The following is a 25,037-nucleotide window of genomic DNA, read 5'->3' as shown; positions in this document are numbered from 1 at the left end:
GCATCGAAGGCTGGGGAAAAATGAATGGAAACTGACGCTGCGACGGGGTGGGCACTATATGGTTTGATTGTCATCTGACGCCACTTAATAAGCCTCTGCGAGCCAGCATCCTCTACCTGCCAAAAGAGAGCTTTCACATTTCAGATCCAGTATGACACCCGGTTTAACTTTTTTTACAGGTGAGGAACCTGCAGGTAGATAAGAGGATCCACCAGAGTGATCATTACCGCAGTAAGTAATTTTTGTATCTTTTCTATAGCAGTGATGTTCCATATTCTCCCCCACCAAACAGCCATTGGCTGTTTATTTATTGAATCTGAAAGAGACATGTTAGTGATAGATTACCTACCGCAGAATTAACCCCAGGCGTCCGACTGGTTCCAGAAAGTTTTCGTCAGCAGTACCCCTGAGCGTCAGAAGGTGATGTCGGCCTGCTCCACGTCTGGCCGCCATTGCGCACTGACGTCAGTTCTTTCTATTGCCGCGCCAGCAAGCGCAGATCCAGGAAGAGCAAGTACCCCCAGTAATTTTTTGACTGAGCTTTTGAGATTTTTTTGTCTCCATTTTTCGAGTCTAATGACTCCTGGTGCCAAGTAGGGAAGCCCGGGTTTAAGTCCTCCGGAGCCTGTCGGCGCTTGATGTCGGTGACCGATCCCCACAACGTGTGTCTCTACTGCCTGGAGCGCGACCATGACTCCAGGTCGTGCTCAGACTGTCGGGCCATGGCGCTGAAGATTTTGCGGGAGCGGTCCCGAAGTTGCTAGGAGCCCGACAGTCGGCTCCGTGCCGTTCCAGGTCCCGGTCGAGGAGGAAGTCGAGGGACCGGTCGCGGAGCCACCATCACCATTCTTCGGGTTCAAAGTCCTCGCACTCTGGGTCGGGCAAGTCGAGGCACTTAAAAAAGAAGTCGAAGAAGTGTCATCGTTCTCCGACTTCCCCTTGCCGGTCGCACGTCTGAGGGTGTGGGCAGTACCACCCCCGTGGCTGAGGCAGAGCCAGTGCAGTTGACCCGCCTACCTACCCTTTCCATGTCGGGGAGCGACACCGGCCCAGGTGCAAGACTTTCTTGCAGCCATGGCTGCCAATTTTGGTCTGTCGGCCCCCACCGGTTTGCCTTCGGGCCCGCGGGCACGACTGGGGGTCCTAGCCCTGTGCCGCCCGTGGCTTCTCCCCCGGCACTGCCGTCGACTTCGGTTCTGGCGTTGCAGGACCACCGTGGATCCAGGCTTGACGCTGGTTGACCTCACGACTCCTGTACCGCCGTCAACTGCCTGGGATGTCGTCCAGTCCCTCGGACGATGGCTGCCCCAGTTTCAGCCCAGAGTGAACACTGTGCCTGTCCGGCTTCGTTCGTTGCAGATTCCGACGCTGATGGGGGATTTCTATCCCTATGTTCAGCCTCCATCTTTTCAACCTGTTCCTGAGGCCATGAAGGAAGGGGAGGACTGGGAGGGGTCTGACACAGCAGTTCGAGTTGGAGCAGGACTGGACAGAAGAGTTAGGTGATGCCAGTGGTCTTGACCAATCGCCTGACCTTGGCTTCCTGTCTCCTCTCTCTGTGGATTTGGAGGAGGGAGCGACCTATGGTGTGGTTTTGCGTAGGGCAGCCGAGTCCCTTGACCTCGAACTCCCTACGGTGGCCCTGAGGACTAACCTCCTCACTTAGGTGCTCCAGGCGGCAGTAAGCTCTTCGGAGCCTCAGCAACTGTTCAATGAAGCCCTAACTGACATTCTTATGGGCACTTGGTCCAGGCCCCCCACAAGGGCTCCTGTGGATAGGAACGTGGCAAGACGCTACCGCCCGACTCCATGCGACCCTGCTTTTCTGTCCACCCACCCCACCCCGAGAGTCTGGTTATCCAGGCCTCTACTTCCCAGATCGCTACTCCGGATAGGGAATCCAAGAAGCTGGAGCAGTTTGGTAAGAAACTGTTTTCATCTGCCAGCTTAGCAATTGGTCGGTAAACACTGCATGCCTCTTGGGCTGTTATTCCCATCGTATGTGGGATACGGTTGCGCATGTGCTGCCTCAGTGTCCGAAGGAGGCCTGGACTGTGCTCTCCCAGGCTGTTGCTGAGTGGAGGGATGCAGCTAAGTTCACCATACGGTGTGGACTGGACATCGTGGACTCGCTAGGCAGAGCCATTTGCACGACGGTGGCGCTCCGCCGCCACGCCTGGCTGCGGTCCACTGGCTTTTCAGGAGAGGTCCAAAACACCCTTATGGACATTGCTTTCGATGGACGTCTCCTTTTTGGCGACAAAGCCGATAATGCGCTGGAGCGCTTTAAGGACTCCCGCGCTACGGCCAAGTCCTTTGGCCTTTCCACCACACGCATGGCTCCTTCGGCTTTTCGTCCCTTTCGTGGCCAAGAAGGGGCGCCCGACACGTTCGAGACGTTAGTTAGCCACAAGCCGCAGAACCGACCTCGACCTCGACGTGGCCACGGACGTGGGCCCCGCCATGGCGGGGCAGGGGGTCAGTGAACGGGTCAGTCCACCTCCACCCCGCAGCATCCGCCTCAAAGCCTTCCTAGTCCGAGCTTTCAAACCCATCAGACGCCAGTGGGTGTCAGGATTCGCCATCACTTCCCCCACTGGCGCACCATCACTTCGGACAGGTGGGTGCTACAAATTGTCCTAAGGGACTACTTCCTCCCCTCCGAGAATACCCCTCCAGCTATTCCACCCCAGTACCACCGCATGTCAGGGGATCATCTGCAACTTCTACAAGAGAAAGTTGTGGCCCTCTTGGCCAAGGGGGCCATCAAGCGCGTTCCTGTGCCAGAAGTAGGTCGTGGTTGCTATTCCACTACTTTCTGGTACCCAAGAAGGACAAGGGCTTGCGTCCTATCTTGGACCTCAGGGACTTCAATTGCTTTCTCTGGAAGGAGAAGTTCAAGATGCTAATTCTGGCTCAGATCTTGTCTGCTCTCGAGCCTGGAGAATGGATGGTAGCGTTGGACTTGCAGGATGCATATTTCCACATCCCCGTCCTGCCGGCCCACCGGCGTTACCTGCGATTCACAGTAGGCCACAAGCATTTTCAGTTCACCGTGCTCCCCTTTGGTCACCTGTGCCCCTCTGGTGTACACGAAAGTGATGGCGGTGGTCGCAGCCCATCTGCACAGATAAGGTGTTCCCATCTTCCCGTATCTCGACGACTGGTTGTTGAAGGCAGGCTCGCCCCAGACAGTAGTCTCCCACCTCCAGACTACGGCCGACCTCCTGCATGTGCTGGGGCTCTTCATCAATGTGCCGAGGTCTCTCTGATTCCCTCCCAGAAGCTCCCTTTCATCGGGCTGTTCTAGACGAGACACAGTATTGGGTTTATCCTCCTGAGCAGCGATTCTGGGATATTCAGGCTATGATTCCGATCTTTCAGCCTCTATCCCGGGTTTCGGTCAGGATGACCCTACGTCTGCTGGGCCTGATGGCCTCCTGCATCCTGTTGGTAGACCTTGCCAGATGGCATATGCAGGTTCTTCAGTGAGACCTGAAGTCTCAGTGGGCACAGCATGAGAGCAACCTGTCCGATCACGTCCAGATCTCGGAGGGCACTGCACAACAACTGCAGTGGTGGCTCACGAATCGCGATTGGGTCAATTGGAGTTCCCTCTCCCTTCCCCTACCGGAGCACACAGAGGTGATGAATGCGTCCCTCCTGGGATGGAGTGGCCACATGGGAGAGGCGTAGATCAGAGGACTCTGGTCTCCGACAGAGTCCGGCCTCCACATCAACCTTTTGGAGCTTTTGGCGATCCGACTTCCACTGAAGGCATTGCTTCTCTCTGTCCGTGGAAGTGTGGTGTAGGTGTCCACGGACAACACCACCGCAATGTGGCACTGCAACAAACAGGGTGGGTGGGGTTGTGGACCCTACATCAGGAGGCGCTGCGCCTCTGGACATGTCTGGAACATCAGGGCATTACCTTAGTGGTTCAACACCTTGCAGGTTCTCTGAATGCCAAGACTGACAAACTCAGCCGTCGTTGCATGATGGATCACGAAAGGCGACTGCACTTTGACGTGGCGCAAGGTCTCTTTCAGCAGTGGTGAGAGCCTTGGTTAGATCTATTCACCACCGAAGAGAATGTGCAATGTCAGCAGTTCTGCACGTTGGAATTTCCAAGGCGGGACTAGTTCAGCGACGCTTTTCGTTATGAGTGGAGTTGCAGTCCGTTGTACCACTTCTGCCCACAGTGCTGAAGATGATCAGGCGTGACCGGACCCAACTCATCCTTGCGGCTCTGCATTGGGCACAAAGATACTGGTATCCCGAGCTACTCAGCATGGCCATCGATCCCCCGATCCAACTGCCTCTTTGGGAGGATCTTCTGTCGCAGCAGCAGGGGAGGGTCATCCACCCGAACCTGTCCAGCCTCCACCTCCATGCATGGATATTGAGCGGCGACAGTTGACGGCTTTCGACCTTCCTCCCGAAGTATGTGATGTCATCTTGGCAGTCAGGTTTCCCTCCACTAAAATGGTATACGCCTGTAGGTGGAACAAATTTGTGGCATGGTGCACAGCAAAGGCTGTGGATCCTCTTTCAGGGGTTCTTCTGTTCCTTTTTTCCTTGGCCCAGCAGGGCTCTGCTCTGGGCACTACCAAGGGCTATATTTTGGCCAATTCAGCCTTTTTAAGGCTCCCTGATCAGCCTTCTCTTTTCAAGTCCCCTGTTGTAAATAGATTCCTGAAAGGAATAACGCACATATTCCCTCCTGTCCCATTCGTGATGCCTCAGTGGGACTAGAATCTTGTTCTGACCTACTTGATGTGTGCTCCTTTTGAGCCACTTCACAACTGTCCTCTTCGTCTTCTCACTTTAAAGACTGCTTTCCTAGTTGCCATCACCTCTGCCAGAAGAGTGAGTGAGCTCCAGGCTCTTTCTTCTAAACCACCTTTTCTTTCTGTCCAAACGGACAAAGTTGTCCTACGAACACCTTTTCTGCCAAACATTGTCACTGCCTTTCACATCGGGCAGACCATTACTTGGCCCACCTTCTTTCCGCCTCCATATCCCTCAAAAGAGGAAGAGAGGCTCCACCGTCTGGACCCAAAACGTGCGGGCTTAATCTATATGAACTGCACACAACAGTTCTGGGTAGATGATCAGCTCTTTGTTGGCTACGTTGGCGCCAAGAAAGTTCGGGCTGTGCACAAGGAGACAATCTCCCGGTGGGTCATTCTGTGCATCAAAGCATGCTATTCTTTGGCTAGAAAGGAGCCTCCAGTGGGGCTACGCGCCCATTCTACCAGGGCGACGGCCGCCACTATGGCTTTGGGACAGAGTTCCCTTGCATGTCATCTGTCAGGCAGCTACGTGGACCTCGCTGCACATATTTACCAAGCACTATTACCTAGACCGCCAAGCCCGGGGAGACAGCTTCTTTGGCTGTTTTGTTCTCCAGGACTTTCTAGTGTGATTTTTGGTTCGCAGACCCACCGCCTGGGATTGGTATTGCTGGGCTATCTATTCTATGGGTAGAGAATCTATCACTAACGTGTCTCTTTCAGATTCACAAGTTACTTACCTTCGGTAACAATATATCTGTACGAAACATTAGTTAGTGATGGATTCCTTTCTGCCCCACCCATCCTGCCCCGTTCTGCGAACGGATTTCTAGGGTTAAGGTCACCCCCTTCAGGGCCCTTGTTTCAACGCACCAGTGGTCAGTTTCTTGCATGGCTCTGCGTTCCTAGCACGGTAAGTTGTGTACAGACGTGACGTCCGCGCGCGAGGGCGGCATTTAAGTACCTGCCGCAACGTCATCCCGGCAACCACGACAACTGACACAGCAAACCAACGCCACCTTCCGACGGCATGGGTACTGCTGACGAAAACTTCCTGAATCCAGTCAGACGCCTGGGAGTAATTCTACGGTAAGGAATCTATGACTAACTAATGTTTACTTACAGATATATCGTTATCGATGGTAAGTAACTTGTGCATTAAACACTGAAGTTTTGTTAGTAATTTACCAACTTTCCACCCAATAGCAGGCCCTCTTCAACCTCTGTATCCTCCCTCAGTATAGTACTTGGACAGCCATCAACATCGGTAGACCTCCCTGGCTCGTGAGTATTATCGTGAATAGTACTTACATTAGTTGGTTGCATGATACTCCAGAGTTCCTTTATTGAAGATTCCAGGACAGCAGGCATTCCAGTAGCATCTGGTGAAAGCCCTATTTGAGGTGCCAATAAGCCAGAACTGAAGGATAGCAGAATATGCCCCATTGGTGTGCTCCTACCATGTTCTTGCCCCCAATTCACAGCCTGGTCCATGCCCCGACCCTGTGCGCAGCCTTGAACGTGGTGTAGAGACTAAGATGTTATCACCGGTGGAATTGCTGTTGCTGCTGCCATTAAAGTGTTTTTTTGATTGCCATTAAAGTCTCTGCCAGATGAGAAACTTCCCCCGGCATAGACTCCTTAGATGTGGCCACGATCACCTCTTGTGCAGACCCTGTCTTCAGTAGCTTCAGAATAGGGTGCTCCACTTGTGAGGGGGTAGGTGCTGAGTTAGTTAGATCCTAGGTCCTCCTCCTGCTGGTGCGCTAGCTCTTCACCTCGATTTTTACTGTCTCCTCTTGTGCCGCAGGCCCCTCAAAGTATTAGCCTTCTGTGGTGCCATTGCTACGTCCTTAGAAATTACACTGTGCAGATACAGGCAAGAGCTTACAGCCAAAAACGCTAGGCCATATACTCCGCGCCCACAAAGCTGCAGCATCCGCAACAAAAGAAAAACCTATCCGGAAAAAGCCACAAGGCCCGACAGGGACAAGCTCCCTTAGAAATCATTGTAAAATTCTTGACGGTTGTGGGCAGGGACCCATGCCGCAATAGCAACCAGTATCATCCGCTGTACATAAATGCTGCAGTGACATCTGATATCCCTCTGCAGTATTCCGCGGTGTAGATGTAACACTGATGCCGCTGCAGGCAAGAAACCGCAGAAGGGAGACCAGTATAGTGACCTCGTCCTGCACGCCGCCTCAACAATCACTTGCCTCGTGGTGGTAGCAGTAAGTAGGATAACACAGGATGGAGCGGAGCTCTCTGCAGAATCAACCCGCCATCTCCTCCCCCGTTCCGAGTCAAGACTCACAAATCTTGTCAATCACTCTGATTTTTTTCCTTCTTTTTAGGAAACATGGTTGGTTGTGATATATATATATATATATATATATATATATATATATATATATATATATATATATATATATATATATATATATATATATATATATATATATATATATATATATATATATTATTCCGAAGCCTCCAAGCTTTGAAAAACGCACTCCGTGAAGAAAAGTTGAACAAACTTTTATTAATGTTGCAGTGGCAATACGAACCCGCCATTTGTAGTCCCTGACGCGTTTCGGTGCACACCTGCACCTTATTCTTAGGGAAAGGCAAGGTGTAAAGTCTGGGCTGGACTGTCGTTTGTTTTGCCCTTTCAATGCGTGCACTCTCCAATGAGTAGCATGCTGGGATCGGCAGTCCACAATATCTTCCCTTCAGTGGGTCCCATTTACAACTTTGTTTTTGGTGCCATAATTTTCTCAGTATTTTTCTTTTAGGCCCTCCAGTGAACCCCAGGGTCGTGAAGCCAGTGCCAAATGTCAGATTTCCTCACGCCGGAAACAGACTGCCTTGATTTGCAGCCTCACGGAAAGCATCCCGGTGTCAGCAGCGGTGCGTCTTTCCACGGCCGGAGAAGCCGTGTCAAACATTATTCCGAAGCCTCCAAGCTTTGAAAAACGCACTATATATATATATATATATAGAAGGCACAGCAAATTACATCAGCGCAAGGCTATAAGAACAAATGCTAAAATGTAAAAATACTGGTGTCATTTTTGAAAGACTGATGGCATTTTAGCATAAGAGACGTGTGTGTTCTCAGTAGTTATACAAAGGATTTATAATATCAAAACTACGAATACCAGAATGCCTATGGAAGTAAAAGGCACGGGAGCACAGCATGCCTTTTACGTCCTTAACCCGTTAACTGCGGCGGTAATTCCGCCGCAGTGCGGGCGTTTCCGTGCGCGGGCGGGCCGCGTCGGCCATTGGCCGACGGCAGCACTGGGGAGCTAGTGCTGCCGTCGGCCAATAGCCGACGGCAGCAAGGAAAGGGTTAAACCTATTCATCAATCTGAATCTACAGCTTAAGAGCTTATTCCATTGTTAATTGCTTTTCTGCCTCTTTTGCCAAACCTGGAAAAGCAATTGTAATACAACCCTTTGTAAACTCACAAACCTATTGGTACCATAACCACATTATCATTAAACCACATCAATAGAACAAACTAATCAAAAACAATTTAAAATGATATTAGAAAATTTGTACAATTTATTCGATATAAAACAATACATTCATACACCGTTTTAGTGCCATAAAATACAGTTTAAAAATGTGTCAAATTCACATGAGGAACAGTTAAAAATACAAAGTTGTCGATGCAGCGTTTCGGTTTTGTTATAGCACCTACATTTTTTATGTATCTTTAAACAAGATACCACTTCTATTTTTTTAAATCTATCTATGCTGATATGTACCTTCTGTGAACATGTGTTGAGGGTGTCTATATGGGGGATAAAGTCTCTACCGTTGAAGCTTCATATCAAGCCCTATTTAAGTGGGTGCCACAGCTGAGGGTGGCAAAACCCTCAAACTCTGATAGTTGACAAAAGGTAAGCGGGCACTCCCTAGCGTCCGTAAAAGTGAATATTAATTAGTCTGTTCGTAGCACAGCCACCATCAATGTGTTTCAGCAAAACTGCTTTGTTCAGTATCCTTTTACATGATCAGGTAAGCCATTTTAGAACATTCCAAACTCACTGAAAGAGCAATTAATATAAAAGAAATGTCCTCATGTTTATCCGTAATTAAGATGTACTGGTATATGAACAGTATAAAGTACAAGCAATGGTTAGGTAGTTGATATTGCAAATACTTATGCATCATACAAATAACAAGAAATCTGAATACATTTGCAAATGAATAATTCAAAAATATACTGCCCCAGTGAGTGTTAATGTAAGCTGAAATCATTTGATAATAGTTTTTTTGTTTCATATGCACCAGCAAATTAGTGGCAAGAGGTGACAAAAATACCATTACAAGATGGATATTCCAAAATGTTGAGACCAGCTACATCTTACCATGGAAAACTAAGAGCACACCCAACCAGAAAAAAGGGTGCCACCCTAGACTCCATACCAAATTTCTTCATTAAGGTCTTGTGCATTGTCTCGGAAGTCATCAGTTCACACCTTCGCAAAACACTGTTACTTGGAGATCCATGTGAACAGGGAGGCTCAACTGGGTCAGGAAATCCGAAGACTTCTTTTCACAATCACATGCACTTGAGCCCATCCTCCCTCTAAGGTCTACTAACAGTACATGATCTATGCACAGCATGTGCTTAAAAAAAATACACGATGTAAGTGGATACTATTACTTATCGGCAAAAATGGTTTTGCATATTTAAGACTTTTGACTTTTGGGTTGATGAGAGACACTTCCACTTACTTTGACAAACTGTGGGATGAACCAGAAAATACAAGGATTACCTAAGCACAGGAGAAATAATCTGAAGATAACCACAATGCACCGGAGGGTTGTGGGTTAACGTTGAATTTCATAGGGAGCGGGTACTGTCACCTTTTGGTTGATGCCCAAAAGAAAAACAAACAAGTGATAGGGGCATTTTCAGACCCAAGCACTAGATGATAGAATAATGCACAACATGCGAATCCAGAAACGTTTTAAAGCTGCAAAACTATTGTTACAAGTAAGTTACCTCTTCATTTCTTTTGATTTTCCAAGGTACATTCCAGCCTTTGAGACAAGAACAATAGAAAACTGTGGTATCGGACTAGAGTAGTTTACAAAATCTGGTACAAAGGTTGAGTAAAATGGGAGTCTTGTTTGATAGCTATTGTATAGTGTTGGTGGTGTGCTAAATGTAAGAATCATACTTTGTTCTAATTTTTATTGAGTATATATAGAATTATAGCTCCGTTACAGTGAATAACAGGGATATTTTTCATCAATGGGCTCTGAGTGACTCAAATAGATAACAAGAGCGAAGCTTGTGTTTATAATGCCACTCAGAAGCATGAAGTGAAAAACATCAAAATGATTTACTTTTTACCCAGCAACGTCTTTACGTATGCTTCCCCGACAATCATCTGCCTCTTCTTTCAACTGCTACACAGAGACGCTGTGCACTCAGCTCTTCATGAGAGCAGATGGGCAGGGCCGCATTGATATGCTTTCAGAGAGCCTGCAATTCCTTCATGATGTAGCAGCAACCTTTTGTTTCCCACTGTTGCTCTACCATAGCACTGAATGTTAAATAAAGAACGGGTCATGAGAAAATAAGATATTGTCTCAAATGGAGTTAGTGGGATACTAAAAATCCATCTACATCAGGAATTGGAAACACATTTGTGATGTGTTTATTTATATATGTTTGCAAGTGTGACAGTAGCATGTAACTGCATATCTGAAAAATCCTCAAAGTGCGTTTGGTAATTAATAGGAATTGTGAAGTTTGGCGGATGGATGAAATTCAAATTTTAGTACTTTCTTTGGGGTGGGATAAAATTGTAGACATATATTTTAACTATTTGCAAAATCTCTGTAAATGGAAGATATATTTAGTAGAAGTAACCATCATTTTATTAGGCGTAATACTCCAGATGAAAATAAAAGTGATACTTTCTAGTTTCTCAAGTGTGTAATTTAGCTTATTGTGATTGCCGGAGAGTGCTCAGGAGGATAAGTATTTCGATTTTTATTTTTGTCCCTTTTGTGCACTAGGTTTGGTGCTGTTGCATGCGGAGTGGGATTGGAGCTGTATGTGTTCGGTGGAGTTCGAAGTCGCGACAATGACAATCAAAACAGTGAAATGGTGGCATGCAAATCAGAGTTCTACCATGACGAATTTAAAAGGTAAATGTGTGTTTCCAGTAATCACCTCAGCAAAGTATTAATTACTACAAAATACATACCTGCGATGCATAGGAGGAGATTACAAGCTGATACAAACTCAGTAGAGGCACCCGTAAGTAAATGTTCTTGAAAAAGGATAGCATTTATTTGGCTTGAAATGGTACTTTACAAGAATTCTGCTGTATTCTCCATGATGTATTTTGAAAGAAGGTCTGTCCAGCAGTGCCATTTGGAGGCCCAAATGAAGTGCATTACTTATTATAGGCCTGTCAGCTAACTGTCAGCTCTTATTGTTTTTTTGTTGTATAGAAATGTTGTCATCAACCAACATATACATCTCAGAGTACTAAGACTAAACAGTTAAACTACATGTGCATCTGCTGTTAGGAATATATGTGAAATTCAACAAGTAATTGTGTGTTTCTTTGCGTTGCATTTTAAACGTTGTCTTTTTTAATTGTATTACTTGTTTTGAGGCAACATGTTTATCAGGAACTAACCTTCGTGTTCTTACACCTTAAACACCAATTCTGGCACTATATCGTTAAAAGTTAGACTCCGATGACAACCATAAATATTATTGGTTACAATGGAAACATAAAGTAGGTTGTAATAAGCTCAATAGAAGGTTGTCATGTAATTGTATAGATCGAACAGTATCTTTGCAGAGAGCATCTTAACAAACCAACTATTAAAGCAAAACATCAATAACAAACACTTCAATTAACATTAGGGCCCCTAAAACAAACTTCAGGAAATTCATTTACAGCATCTATGTATTTTATCCAGCCTCTACAGTTAAACTAAACATAACATTATTTCTGAGCTTGAAACCTAAAACTATTGCCTTTTCTCTACCCATACCATTGTCACATATATTAACCCTGTCACTTTGTAAATCCTCTAATTTATTTATTTACATGCTTTTTAACTAATCTTGAAATAAATATTTTTTAAATGGTGCTTTTTTTAGTTTTTTGGTAAGTAAAGTAATTTTTATTTGTAACTGAGTGCATTGTGATATATCTGTGCAGGTATCATCCTCCAACTTTACTCTTTTATGTTTTCCCTGTAAAGGGATTTTCTCTATTCATTTTTTCAGTAAAGGCACCAGACAAAGATACGATGCGTATGCAGTAGTTAGTGAAAATATTAACTGTTAAACAATTTAACCAAATCATTTTAATTTTATAAAAAAAATTAAAAAATATAAAATTCTAAGTCTTTTAACTGATTTGTTTTGTTTATCATACAGAAATCGCGTGAGTTGCATTATCAAGCAATGTCTTAAAAATTCCTACCAACAAAACATGGTTCATCTGGCTTAAGGACAAGTACAGGCAATGTCTTCGTATTTTGGGCTTCTTTACTTTCTCTAATCTTACCCCTTGAATCCAAGAAACCCTTTCTTGAATTGATATTCTATGTCAAAATATTTACTCAATTTCACAAATTTATATTCAACCTCTATTTTTAGACATAGGTCTTTTGAGGCTCACAGTTAAATATTCCAAAAACAATGTCTGTATACCTCGTTGGTAACAGAAAAACACCAAGTGAATTTAATTGGATCTGCATGGATTCCAGGTAAAAAGATAGGTACTGTGAAGTGAAGACGCTGTCCTTGTATTCCTCTTAGTTAAGGAAAATAAAGGCACTCGTACATAGACAGGTATCCAGAATTCACTTATTTTTACTTTTACTAACTCCAAATAAACCTATGTGGTTACTATACATAAAAAGATAGGAGCAAAAAGATATTTCTGCCCTTTGAAAATGTGCAAACTGCATATTTGTAACTCGCACGTTCGCAAAATGTGTGAGCACTGTAGTAAAGGTGTTAGTGAGAAAGTAATGTATATTCATAATGCTTGCATTGCACTAACCTCATTAAAAAAATAGCAGCATTCTCCCAATGCACTGAAATAGCAAATTTGAGCAGAATGTCTCAAATAAGTAATTTATCCCAGATATCTCCACCTAACATGGGACATTGAAAAGCTTAAGGAGGCCTAACTTGGAATAAGCGTTCCAAGGGCATCTTGGCAACACCGGTCATCCACACTTTGCAGAGAAGAAATCAACTGTAGGGATAGTTGGGCGGGAATTAATCAAGGTAATCTTTTCAGGTGCTCCAAGGCCTTTCTGAATGCAAAGTTAAAGAAGATTAAAACATATTTCTTATCCATGCAGTCACGTAGAACTGCTGAGAGGAAAGCAAGACTTGACTGCATTTTTCTTAATGTGATTGGTGTGGTGGAAGGGCATCCAGTTGACTCCTCTCTCTCGGATATTGAATCCAAATACAGAAATTGAATAATACATCTTTCCTGGACCATTATGATTGTATGCCACATTTAAATATTGTTACCATTGTGTACCAAAGTGCCCATGGTGCCTTCATTTTCATAATAAACGAAGATTACAAAAGAATATCAACTTTATTAGAAGGACATTGACTGATTTCCAGTTAAATTAGACATTATTTCTTTTACATCACATTTGCAATGCTGTACATATATTGAAACCAATGCTGCTACCTTTCGCAGGCGTTTGCCATCCTTGTATTTTTTCCACGAGAACCAAAGTAACATTAGTTGTGTAGACCAGACATTTCCATCTTGGTTACCTGTAGACTGACTCTGCTTTCTCGTATCCCTTCTGGCATTACATACTCAATTGCACCCTGAGCAAATAAAGTCTTAGAAATTTACCAATACACTTGTTTACATATTTATATGGCCATACTGTTGAGCTCATTGCATCTAGCAACAGTCCAATCAAGAAAATAAAAAAGGATACTGTCCTATGAGGGATATAATGACACAAATGTCTTCGATCTTGTTGGGCAAATACATTGATTCCTCATGTTTTGCTGAATGAGTGAATGGAGGGACTCTTTCTAATGGCATAGAGAATCGATCCCTTTAATATTTGTAGCCTTTCCTTCTGCTCTTTTTTGCTGTTTTTGTCTTGCCACAGTTGGGGCACTTAGTGAACCAGAGCATAACTGTAGGGCATAGTTTACTTTATTATGGTTGTTCTTCCCAGTACAAGGCAGTTTCATAAGCCTCGTGACCCCAACACCACTCCACTAATCCCTCTGGCAATGACAAGAAACGTTTTACATGGGAATTAAATTCCCAATTTACTGACTACTCATATATTCTCTCTGGCTTGGGAATCTTGACCAACTCCTATTCAACATCTTATAATTCATTTGATTCTACTGGCATGTCACAGCGCTACTCTGCACAACTGAGATGTAATTGGTATACTTCTCACTTATGGTCTCTCTCTTTTTTTATATAGTCTGTTTGCGATGTAATTGTGTTTTTTGAATTGTATTTGAAAACTTAATGAGAGCTTCTGAGTTTGGGAGCCTGGCTCCAGATAAACCAATAGCATAGGTCTTCCTGTGTTATGCTGCTTCACTGATATTTTCCAACTGGTGTGTCACCTTTCATCTAGGTACAGTGCTGGGAGTTTTTGCTTGACTACAGCTCCTGTCGAACTGGATTGTTATAATCAGTTGTAAACACTTTCTGTAAGATTTTGCTTCTACATCCACCATAGTGTATCAAGTTCATGAACTTACTTGTGAATGCCACCTTGGCGTATCCCCTTTTCTGATGCATAATGTACTTACCCATTTCAGTCATCCAACCCATCGCACAAAAATCTCAACTCTATAATCTATATTGCTGGTGTAGTCCTAGATGACCCATCTCACATCTACCTGCTGGTTCTAGGTTCCCCAACCAATTCTTTGCAATTCTAAAAGCAGTCCAGGGCAACAATTGACATATTTTTTGACCTGGATATGGATTAAAAAGAAGATGCAGGTTATTCTAGAGGTGTGGAAGTTGTCTCCCGATCCGTAAAATGTCATCTCAGTGCTTGAAAGTAAGAGCTTCTTTATGGCCCAGTGTATGACCAAAGTGAAAAGTTTGCTCATGTCTTCTTTATCTCGTTGTGATCATTTCAGAGTGGGTGTGGATCCACTGTATTATGCTAAATTTCAATTCCAGGATTCTGATGATATGTACAAACCACTCGGCTTCCACTCTTGTGGTTTATGATGTCACAAGAAACTTTTTTTGGCAATATTGTACCATCCAAGCACAGAATGATCCTGAGGAAAATAAATACCATACGCAAGAGAAGTAAAAAACTTTGCACAAAAAAAGGAACATGGCTGGAAAGAGAACACGAGAATACTTCCTGAATGGGTTGCTATCCAGGGAACTGTTCCAAAGTTCTTCCTTATCTGATAGAGATTTCTAGCTTCAGATTAATTACCTTAGAAGTATCCACAGGTGTCAGACTAGATCCTGAAGTTTTCGTCTGCGGCGCCAGCGCTCGAAGTGACGTATGCTGTGCCTGTTTAGGTGCCACCCCAGAGCACTGACATTGGTTCTTTTCTTTCCATACCAGTCTTTTCTTTCCATACCAGTCAAAGCAGATCCAGAGAAGATCTAACCCATGTCACTTTTTGATTGATCTTTTTTCTACCCTTTAGTGGAAGATTTTTGAGACCTCATCTCATGGTGTGGTGGGGATATCCACGTGGAAGGATGATTTTAAACCATGGGGTGTCTGGCAAATGTCAGTTACGGACCCACACCTCGTCTGCCTCTGTTGCCCTGGGCGCGGCCACAATGCCAAGACCTGCATCAGTTGTAATGTCTTGCCAGACACCACAAGGACTTGAGGGAGTGCTCCTTCAAACTTCTTGCCGCTCGATGTGCGACGCCATGACTGTCTCGATTCTGGACAAAAGGAAGGCCCCAGGATCGTCATGGAGCCACTCCAAACACTCACTGTCGCACTTAGTCTTCTGGGCATTCAGGTAAGTCCCACAAGCGCAAAAACCACAAGAAGCTGAAGAGGTCTTTGACTTCACCCTGTCTGTCTAAGTCATCCATTGAGACGAGGGAGTGTCGGCATTCGAGCCTCTGTGTCTCTTCAAGTTTCCAGGAGACAGAGCGACCCTATCCCAAGTCCGAGAATTTTATATTTTATGAGGCATGCACCTCATATTTGGGCGGCTCATTCTTTGCTGGAGCGCCTTTAGGTCCCGTGGGCTTGGAGGAGACACTACTGTTCCTCTACTAGCGTGTTTGCACCCAGCACTAGCTGGGCCCCTCGCATCCCTGGAGCCTCCACCACCTTCCCCAGCGGCAGCAACACTGTGGACGTCCCCGACGGTGCCACCCACTTAAATCCGTGACTCCCACACATAGACAGAAATGCGTTGTCTGCCGCTGACTCCAGTGCCGACTGGAGGCAGTACATTCAGGCCATGGCTACAGAGGATGGAGCTTCATTTGCAATGATAGTGAGGAGGGCGGTAGAGGTCCTTGACCTCCAGCTGCCATCCATGGTTATCAAAACAAACTTCTTGATAGAGGTGCTTCAGCTGGAAGTCACCCCTTCCGAAACCGCTTCTCGCACTTAATGATGCCCTCGCAGACTTCCTACTCAGGACCTGGTCCAACGCCTGCACAGGCGAACCTGTGAATAGGACAATTGACAGCCACCATCACCCCAACACAGGGTACCCCAACTTCCTTACCCATCACCCGACTCAAGACAGCTTGGTGGTAAGCCTCCTCTTCGAATCCTGGAGCATTCCCTACCACTCCACCAGACGGGGAATAAAAGAGACTTGATACCTTGGGGAAAAAATATGTTTTCTTCCACCAGCCTGGCGCTGTGGTCAGTGAACACTGCATGTTTTTTGGGCGATACTCCTATTCGCTCTGAGACTGGGTTGCACAGATGCTGCCTACAGTCACAGGGGAGGCCCAACCATACTCTCCCAAGCTATTGCTGATGGGAGAGATGCAGATAAGATGGCCATAAGCTGTGGGCTAAATACGACCAAGTCTCTAGGCAGAGTGGTTTCATAGTTTTTTGGCCCTTCGGTGCCACACCTGGTTGAGGACCACTGGCTTTTGGCAGGAATGTCCTTGCTCATGGACATGCCCTTTGATGACTCCCATCTCTTCGCAGACAAGGTGGACTTTGTGCTAGAGCACTTCATGGACAGCAGCTCTACAGCCAAGTCCTTGGGCCTTCCCATGGCCTCTCCTCAAACTCAGTCGGCCTTTTACTCCTTTCATGGCCATGGAATGGGCTTCCAACCATGTCTTTACCCGCCCTGCCACCACAGCACACAATCTTCCAAGCTCCTGTGTGGCTGATGACACAATACCCACAGAACTCGTGGGTCAAGTAGCCCAAGGCTAGGCCAGTCACCCCCCAGATCCAGCCTGCAAGCCTCTTTAGTTTGTTGTCCGACCAGCCTGGGCACCCAGTGGGAGGCAGGATAACGCCATCACCTACAACACTGGAGGTCAATAAAATCTGACCGCTGGGTTCTCCAGATTGTCCTAAATGGCTACTCTCTCCCTTTCGTGACTACCCCTCCACCCATGCCACCCACTTGCAACAGGCTGACGGATGGTCATATCTCCTCATTCTTCCAGGAAATGGCTGCTCTCTTCGCCAAGTGAGCCATATAAAGAGGGCTGCCATCAAAAGTAAGTCTACATTCTGATGTCCAAGAAGGACAGAGGCCTTCGTCCTATCCTAGACCTGCTCCCTCGCAATTTCTGACTGAATAAGGAGAATTCAAAATGCTCACGCTCGTTCAAGTCCTGTCTGCCCTAGACCCGGGAGACTGAATGGTAGATCTGGCCTTGCAAGAAACATACTTCCACATCTCCATCTTGCCTGCCCACAGACGTTACCTGCGGTTCACGGTAGGCGACGAGCACTTTCATTTCACCGTGCTCCCCTGTGGCCTTAACAGTGCCCTTCGGGTGTTCACCAAGGGTATGGCGGTGGTTTGAGATCAGGGGCGCCTTCATTCCCCCTATCTGAACAACTGGCTGTTGAAGGCAGGCTCGTCGCTGGCAGTTGTTTCGCACCATCAAACTACGGCGGACCTCCTGCACTCACTGGGGTGCACTGTCAACATGCCGAAGTCACGCCTAACATCTTCTCAGACGCTCCCTTTTAACAGACGTTTTCTGGACACAGTGCAGTGTTGGGCTTATTCTCCCAAAGGCGGTACAAAAGGCAACTTCAGGATATTCAGACTATGATAAGGATGTTTCAGCCTCTATCCTGGATTTCGGTGAGTCTGATTCTGAGACTGCTGGGCCTCATGGCCTCCTACATCCTGCTTGTGACATGCCCTCTGGCATATGTGGGCTCTACAGTTTGACCTGAAGTTCCAGTGGGCTCCACATCGGGGAAATCTCTCCAGAATGGTCCAGCTCTCGGAGGGCACTGCAAAAGATTTGCAGTGATGGTTAAGGAACCATGATTGGGTCAACGGCAGACCCCTTTTCCTTCCACAACCAGATCTGACAGTAGTGAACCAAGGCCTCTGCTCTCCGGTAAAATCCAGGCTCCACATCAACCTGTTGGGGCTCCGAGCGATGTAGCTGGCCTTGAAAGCCTTTCTACTCACCATCAATGAAGGCTAGTGCAGACAACATTACTACCATGTGGTACTGCGACAAAATGGTCTGGGTGGGGTCACTGACCCTTTATCAAGAGATCCTAGGTCTCTGGACGTGGCTGCAACCACCAGGACATTTCCCTGGTGGTTCAACACCTGGTAGGACCTCTGCCAAAACGGACAAACCCAGCCACAGATGCCTTTCAGATTCAGCAAAGGATTCGCAGATCTCAAAGATAAAAAAAAATTAAACCCTTTTTTTAATTCTTTGGGGCACTTTTTTAACCTTCCTCATGTGGGCCTGGGGGAGGGTCTAGGTAGGCTCACCCTGTCCCCTTATGCCCTTTGTTTTTGTTTTCTCAGACAAGGCTCCCAATGCATTAAGCTGGGTAGTGGCAGCCTCAGCAGAATTTTTCAGTGATGGGCAGCCACTCAGTGTGTACAGATTTGTGGCTCCACAATGAAGGGCGGGGAACAAGCTCCATCGACCAATGTGCCTTCATTTTTTATTTCAGTTTGCAAATCTGTAAATTTACAAATCTGTGAGGGATCCATGCATAACCTGTCCAGATATATTAATTAACCCTTTGAAACTCTTCCCTAAAAATCACTTTACACACCAATTTCTTGAAAACTACTGAACGGATTTACATCAAACCAACAAAGTTACTTCCTTAGGAAAACTTGTACTTTAATGCCAAGTTTGGTGTCATTGCAATACGTCATTTGCTCTGTATCAGAAATAAAAGAATCCTATGGAAGTGAAAATAGAAAATGTCACTCTTTTGAAGCTCTATTTTTAGCCCTTGGTGGTGTATTTGCACAAAACCTGCCATGCAACCCTTTATTAGAATCATGCAGATCGAATCGCACTAAAGTTAAGAACACAAAAAATTGTGGAAAGTCAAATCTAACAAGATCTACACAGATCCTAGCGCCACTTGTATACTGTATATTTGTTCCTTACATTATAATTAGCAATTGCTCTTTAATATATGTTGACATTACCATCAGAAGCCTAAAGGAACATATACAGGAAGACTTAAGAGCTATACGCCACAGTAATGTTGCTTATCTGCTGGCAGTTCACAACAACAATGTTCATTAACATCTAGAAAACATTCAATTAAGGTTTCACACACCAGACGAAAAGCACAATGTGATAACCAAGTCTTCTCATTACACATGACAGAGGCCAAATGGATTTTTAAGCTTGTTGCTGTAGATCAAGGTCTTCACCAGGATGGCGAACTTAATCACTTTTTAGTAACTAATCAAACCAGAGAGCGCAATCTTAAATACTGAGAGAGTTCCTGACATTTCTTTTCATTACGTTTATTTAAAGAATGATATGTTCTTTTTTTGTTGTTATAGTTTATCCTTTTAACAAGTGTTGCTGTCATGTGGTCTCTAGAATTTATTAACAACCTTCCAACAGTGGTTCACAATACTCTGAATCCATGTACATGTGCTTTTTACTGATCTTTATTTATCATTTACCCATGTAAAAGGCGATTTTAGTTTTTTTAATTTGTTTATGATCATGTGACAATATTGATTAACTCAATGCCAATTACTATCATAGTGCCTTCAATAATTCAATGTGAATTACAATTGTTACTCTACTAACCATACTCTGGTGTTGTTCGCAATCACTAGTTTTAAAGCTGTCAGAACTATGGCCAGAAGGATATCTGTTACGAACTCTCTATAGGTGGTGCATATATCATGATCCCCTCTAATCTATTGTAATTGAATATATACGCCCGGTCTTTTCGTTTGCATTCTTTCACCAACAAAATTGAAAAATCAACCTCACTTTTTCATCCTTCCAATTCTTGCTTTTCCTTTTCCTCTATATTTTTTATTTTTACTTCTCTACCCATTCCAAGATGGCACCTTCACTCTGTGTTACACACCAGAATGGTCCTCTTTCTGTTTTTACGCTGCACTAAGTCTTTATCCATGCACTTTACATGCTGCTTCGGCATTCTTTGACGCCTGGACTGGCCGTAACAGGCATCAGGTGTTTCCCCGGGAGGCTCGAACGGTGGGGACCAGTTTTGCAGAGATGTTGGCCGGTTTTGTTGCTCGGTCCGGTTTTTGCAGCGGTGCTGCAATATCGGCCCCCAGTAACAAAAGCATCAGTGCTTCACACCCCCCACCCCACAGGGGCTGGTCCAATAAAATTGCCAGGACTGCTTTTTGTTCTCAGTCTGGCCCTGCTGCCAGGTACCAGCATGGCAAGCGCCTTTCTGTCCTAAATGGTACTTGTTTGCTAGTCATATTGGCAATTTATGCACTGACTGGAAAACATTTTGTTCGCATAAGCCTTAATATTTCGAGATTACTTTAGTAGATTATAACGGTTCCACTACTAACTCCAGGGGGCATTTACATAGGCTCCACCATGTTCTTGAATATACTCTTTTGCATGTTATTACTGACATAGCGACATGCTCCTTCAATTCTATTAAGCAAGCAGTCCTCCACTATGCTGATTACAAACACATACACACATTTACCCCTTACTTAGGAACATACTCTGCTTATTTTATCTCACAATCACAGCTAAGTACTTTTATTGCCTCAACCCACTGCATTTTTTAGATTAGCATTTTGGTTCAACTTATAAGATTACACAGGAGTTGATATGCTAAACCTCTAACCTCGTGCTCGTTTTGCGCAATCTTGGTTTAGGTTTTTCTGTGGCTCATTTGACACCTCACTACTACCAATATAATATTCTCTTTGGCCAGGTTGTGACCTTCTTACTGCAAATCCACACTAATTTTTATGGGACAACAATTACCTATTCATGATATTTGAACCACGTACGACATATGATCTATACTGTGTTGACCTTATTTGACATATTACCAACTTACAGTGAGTACTGTTCCCATGCCTTGAATATACTACTTTATACATACTCTCATCCAAGTAGTTATTGTCGCATATCCTTTATTATAACAATTTATTTCAGTAGATTGATTATTCAGCAAGCATAATGTGTTCTTACCTGGTCATCAATGGGCTTAAGGTGGTTAGAAATAGTTAGATACTTTATTTTACTTTTTAGACACTAGGTGAGGTTGAGGAGTACACAATTCACATTTTACTCTTTCCACCGCCACATGCTCACGAGACGTACCATCACTGCTCTGCATATATGTATAGGGATGCTCTTATTCAGTTCTGAGCACACTATATCTTACCACTCTTTATCCACAAATCTACTTTAGAAATGGCTTTCCTCTTACTATCTTTAAATGCACTACCCTGCTGATTATCACTCCTTTGATTTTCGCACAAATTTTGGGAACAATGCACTTCCTCCCACCTTCTTGGTCTCTGGCTATTTTTATGTGTAACTATCCTTTTTTTATATCCTAGAGCTCCGAAAAGTTTGCTTAGATGAAACGTGTGTTGGCTGGCTCTCTCTTAGCAGTGTTCAATTCCACATACATCTTGTGACAGAACTATAAACTATTCAATGAAGTTCTTCAACAATTTCTGGTTTAAGACAATTCGATACTAGTCTTGTCTGCAACAAGCTGAGCACAGTGGGGTTCTGTGAGTTGTGTCAGTAGGCTCTATACCTCTGGAGTTGTATAGAACAACAGGGCATGTTCCTGATCGCAAACCACCTGGCAGGGTCCCTGTATGTCAGAGCAGACAAACTGAGTTGGTATGGTGTCTCACAGATCACAAGTGGCATCTACATCCTGAGGTGGTACTTTGTGTCTTTGAGCAGTTTAGAGAGCTCTAGTGTGAGAAGTTGGTTGTAAAGGCAACCTTATAGACCAGCTATCCTAGGGGTAGCATGGACAAAGCAGTCTTAGGCTAAACTCAAGAGGGCATGTGAAGCCAGCTGTTTTACCATATGAAATCCCTTTAATACCAAATGAAAGGACACCGCACAAGATATATATTGAAAATATATATGTATTTATTTCAAAACAAACCCCTGAACTCTTTATGAGCACAGAAGCACAAGCGCAACACAAGTAACTTAATAGAATAGACAAAAGTTGCACAATTATGGATAGGGCGGGGTGGCCCATCAAACCATATATCAAAAAAGTGGTATAAGTACCACGACACGAGCAATGGTAAGGCCTAGGGCCTTGGAAATCGCTGGGGCTACACTGAGCTAACAATGGTTAGGGTGTAGTGTAGTTCCTATTTTCCCAATAAGCTCTGCGCATTGGAATAACAAACGATAGTTTAGACGTAGGACTGAGGTCGACTAGGTCTCTATTGAATATGTTGGACTTAATTTAGGTTTGCCAGCTAGCTCAAAGGTCACTAGAAACTTTCTCGAATGAACAGGGAGGAGTGAACTTCCCTGATTAGACAAGAAGGGATACAGCTTCTGACAACCGCATAAACATGACAACTTTGCTCCCCCAGAATAAGGAGTATATCTCCAGAGTCGTGTGAAAACAATAGATATCTATTTCAGTCAGTCAATTGTGCATAGTTCATTTCACCAGAGTGCAGAGAAATAGAGAGACGGGCGTTTTCAATAAAAAGGTGTTATTTATTGAACAGTCTTCTTTCTCATGCAAGAGAAATGAATTGCTATGTTTGCAATACTTGTTATAAAGTGTAGTGCGTACAGTAAAAGGAGCATTACAAAATAATACTGTAAAAGCATTGATATGGTTTCTGAGCCATATGATGCTTAAAAGGTATAAAATATATACAGTTACATACAATGATAAAAGTTTGACGAAACATACTCAACTGGTGCTTCTAAGATACGCCTACCCCGGTGTACCTAACCTAAGCCTAGTACTTGTGAAGGGGTAAATGAGCTGCAGTTTAAGTTAGTTTTTGCCAAGATTCTGACTCAAGAATACTCTAGGGCAGGGGTCTCCAAACCGGTCCTGGAGGGCCGGATCCATGCCAGATTTTTAGGATATCCCCATTGAGATGCATGTAGTAATTTAAAAAATCTGGCACGGATCCGGCCCTCCAGGACCGGTTTGGAGACCCCTGCTCTAGGGATCTAATCAGCTCCGTACCTTGGTTTTAGAATGGAGGAGGTCTTGTATCTCGCTCTCAGGACTCGATCTCTCAGTACCCCGCAAAGGAAACTGGAAACACCGGAGCTGGATTTTCTCGGCAGGAGAAAAAGACAGCATCTTTCTCAGTGCGTCAAGTGGGAGGAACGGCTTCCTTGGGCACTCGCATCAACTGGGCTTCGGATAAGTAGATAGCTGCTCTGCTCCACACCACCGTGTGTTGCTTAAGGCAAATGCTGGTATATTTATACCTGGAAGGGGCCGTGTTTGACGTAAGGTTGGACATAAGACGTCAATTAAGATGTCACTAAGAACTGACCGTTCTTTCAGTGCTTGCAAGAGTTCTAAGACAAATCAAAACAAAAGCACAGGGAATTCCCAGGTTGCTGGAGGTTTGGCATGTTGTAAGAACTCGTTGTGCTTTCTAGGAGTCTACGGAAGTAGCCTTGCCGCATTTGGTTTGCATTGGCTATTTACTAAATATGAAATATTTAATTAGGGTCCTAGATAAAACACAACAAGGGAGCAGGAGGCCCACGGGATTTATTTATTTATTTATTTATAGTGTTTTATATAGCGCGGACAAGACCCGTGGGTATCAGAGCGCTTAACAAGGGAGGAATTACATATAAAGATAATAAAAGCAATACTAACAACAAGAGAATAGTGAGGTAGAAGGCAATATACTGTATGGACGAGATAAATATATATATATTCATAATGGCTGTGCAATTAGCATTATGTGGCGAGCAAGGCTTGGCTTGTGTCATGGTAACAAACCATGCTCGTTGAGGTAGGGTTAAAAGGCGATCCAGTGCATATCAAGGATAATAAGTATAGATAAATCAAGTGCGGTAGAAGTTATATATAATGAATGTGACATATAGTTACGGTTCCACATATAGGGATAAATAAATCAGGTGAGATTGAAGTTATAAAGTATGACTGTGAGATATAGTTAAAAAGTTCACACATATATGAGGTAGCAGTGATGTGTCAAGCCTCGGCTTGCGCACGGCATCAGTTCATTGTTCGATAATGATTTTCCAATTTTCCATGAAGAGGGGGGCCCTCAGTTAGCGTAATTGATCATCCCAGTGATCCTTGGGTTTCTCTAAGTAGGGTATTTACTCATCAAGTGGCTCTGCGTGCGCATTGTCTAAAAGCACACGAGTGTACACATTGAAGTCAATGGGTGCGTAAAAGTTATAAAGTTAAAGAATTAGGAGCCTTCCGACTGGAATAGAACTTAACCACTTGAAACTAGGACACTAGGGATGTAAATCTCTACAGAAGCACCCTAGTACTCGTGTTACCTAACTCACAGGAAGTGGGTGCATAGGTCCAAAAGTGTGTCGGGTTTCGCCGTGGAGATCTATGGAGGCTTGGAGTAAAGATGCTGCAGGCGGCCAGAAGAGAAGAGTCCGGGTGGATCCAAGGGTGGATCGAAGATGTAGAGGACCTGAAAGCAGAGGGGACAGAGTCTGGGTCACTAGCCAGTGACCAGCGTGGGACCAGGATGGAACCAGGCGATGTCTGGATGCAAT

At 44.6% G+C, this 25,037-nt stretch overlaps 1 protein-coding gene across 2 annotated transcripts in view; it reads left to right on the top strand.

Annotated features, from left to right (window-relative positions):
* Positions 1–25,037, top strand: part of GAN (gigaxonin) — a 307,857-nt gene that overhangs the window by 238,622 nt on the left and 44,198 nt on the right. For both annotated transcript variants that reach the window (XM_086945082.1, XM_086945083.1), the window contains exon 9: positions 10,849–10,980. In XM_086945082.1, coding sequence (XP_086801208.1) covers positions 10,849–10,980 — 132 coding nt within the window. The remainder of the gene's footprint in view (positions 1–10,848; positions 10,981–25,037) is intronic.

The sequence above is a fragment of the Lissotriton vulgaris genome, chromosome 12 (assembly GCF_964263255.1).
Source record: "Lissotriton vulgaris chromosome 12, aLisVul1.2, whole genome shotgun sequence".
NCBI lineage: Eukaryota > Metazoa > Chordata > Amphibia > Caudata > Salamandridae > Lissotriton > Lissotriton vulgaris.
The sequence above is the reverse complement of the archived record's forward strand: the minus strand, read 5'-3'. Positions and strand labels throughout refer to the sequence as shown.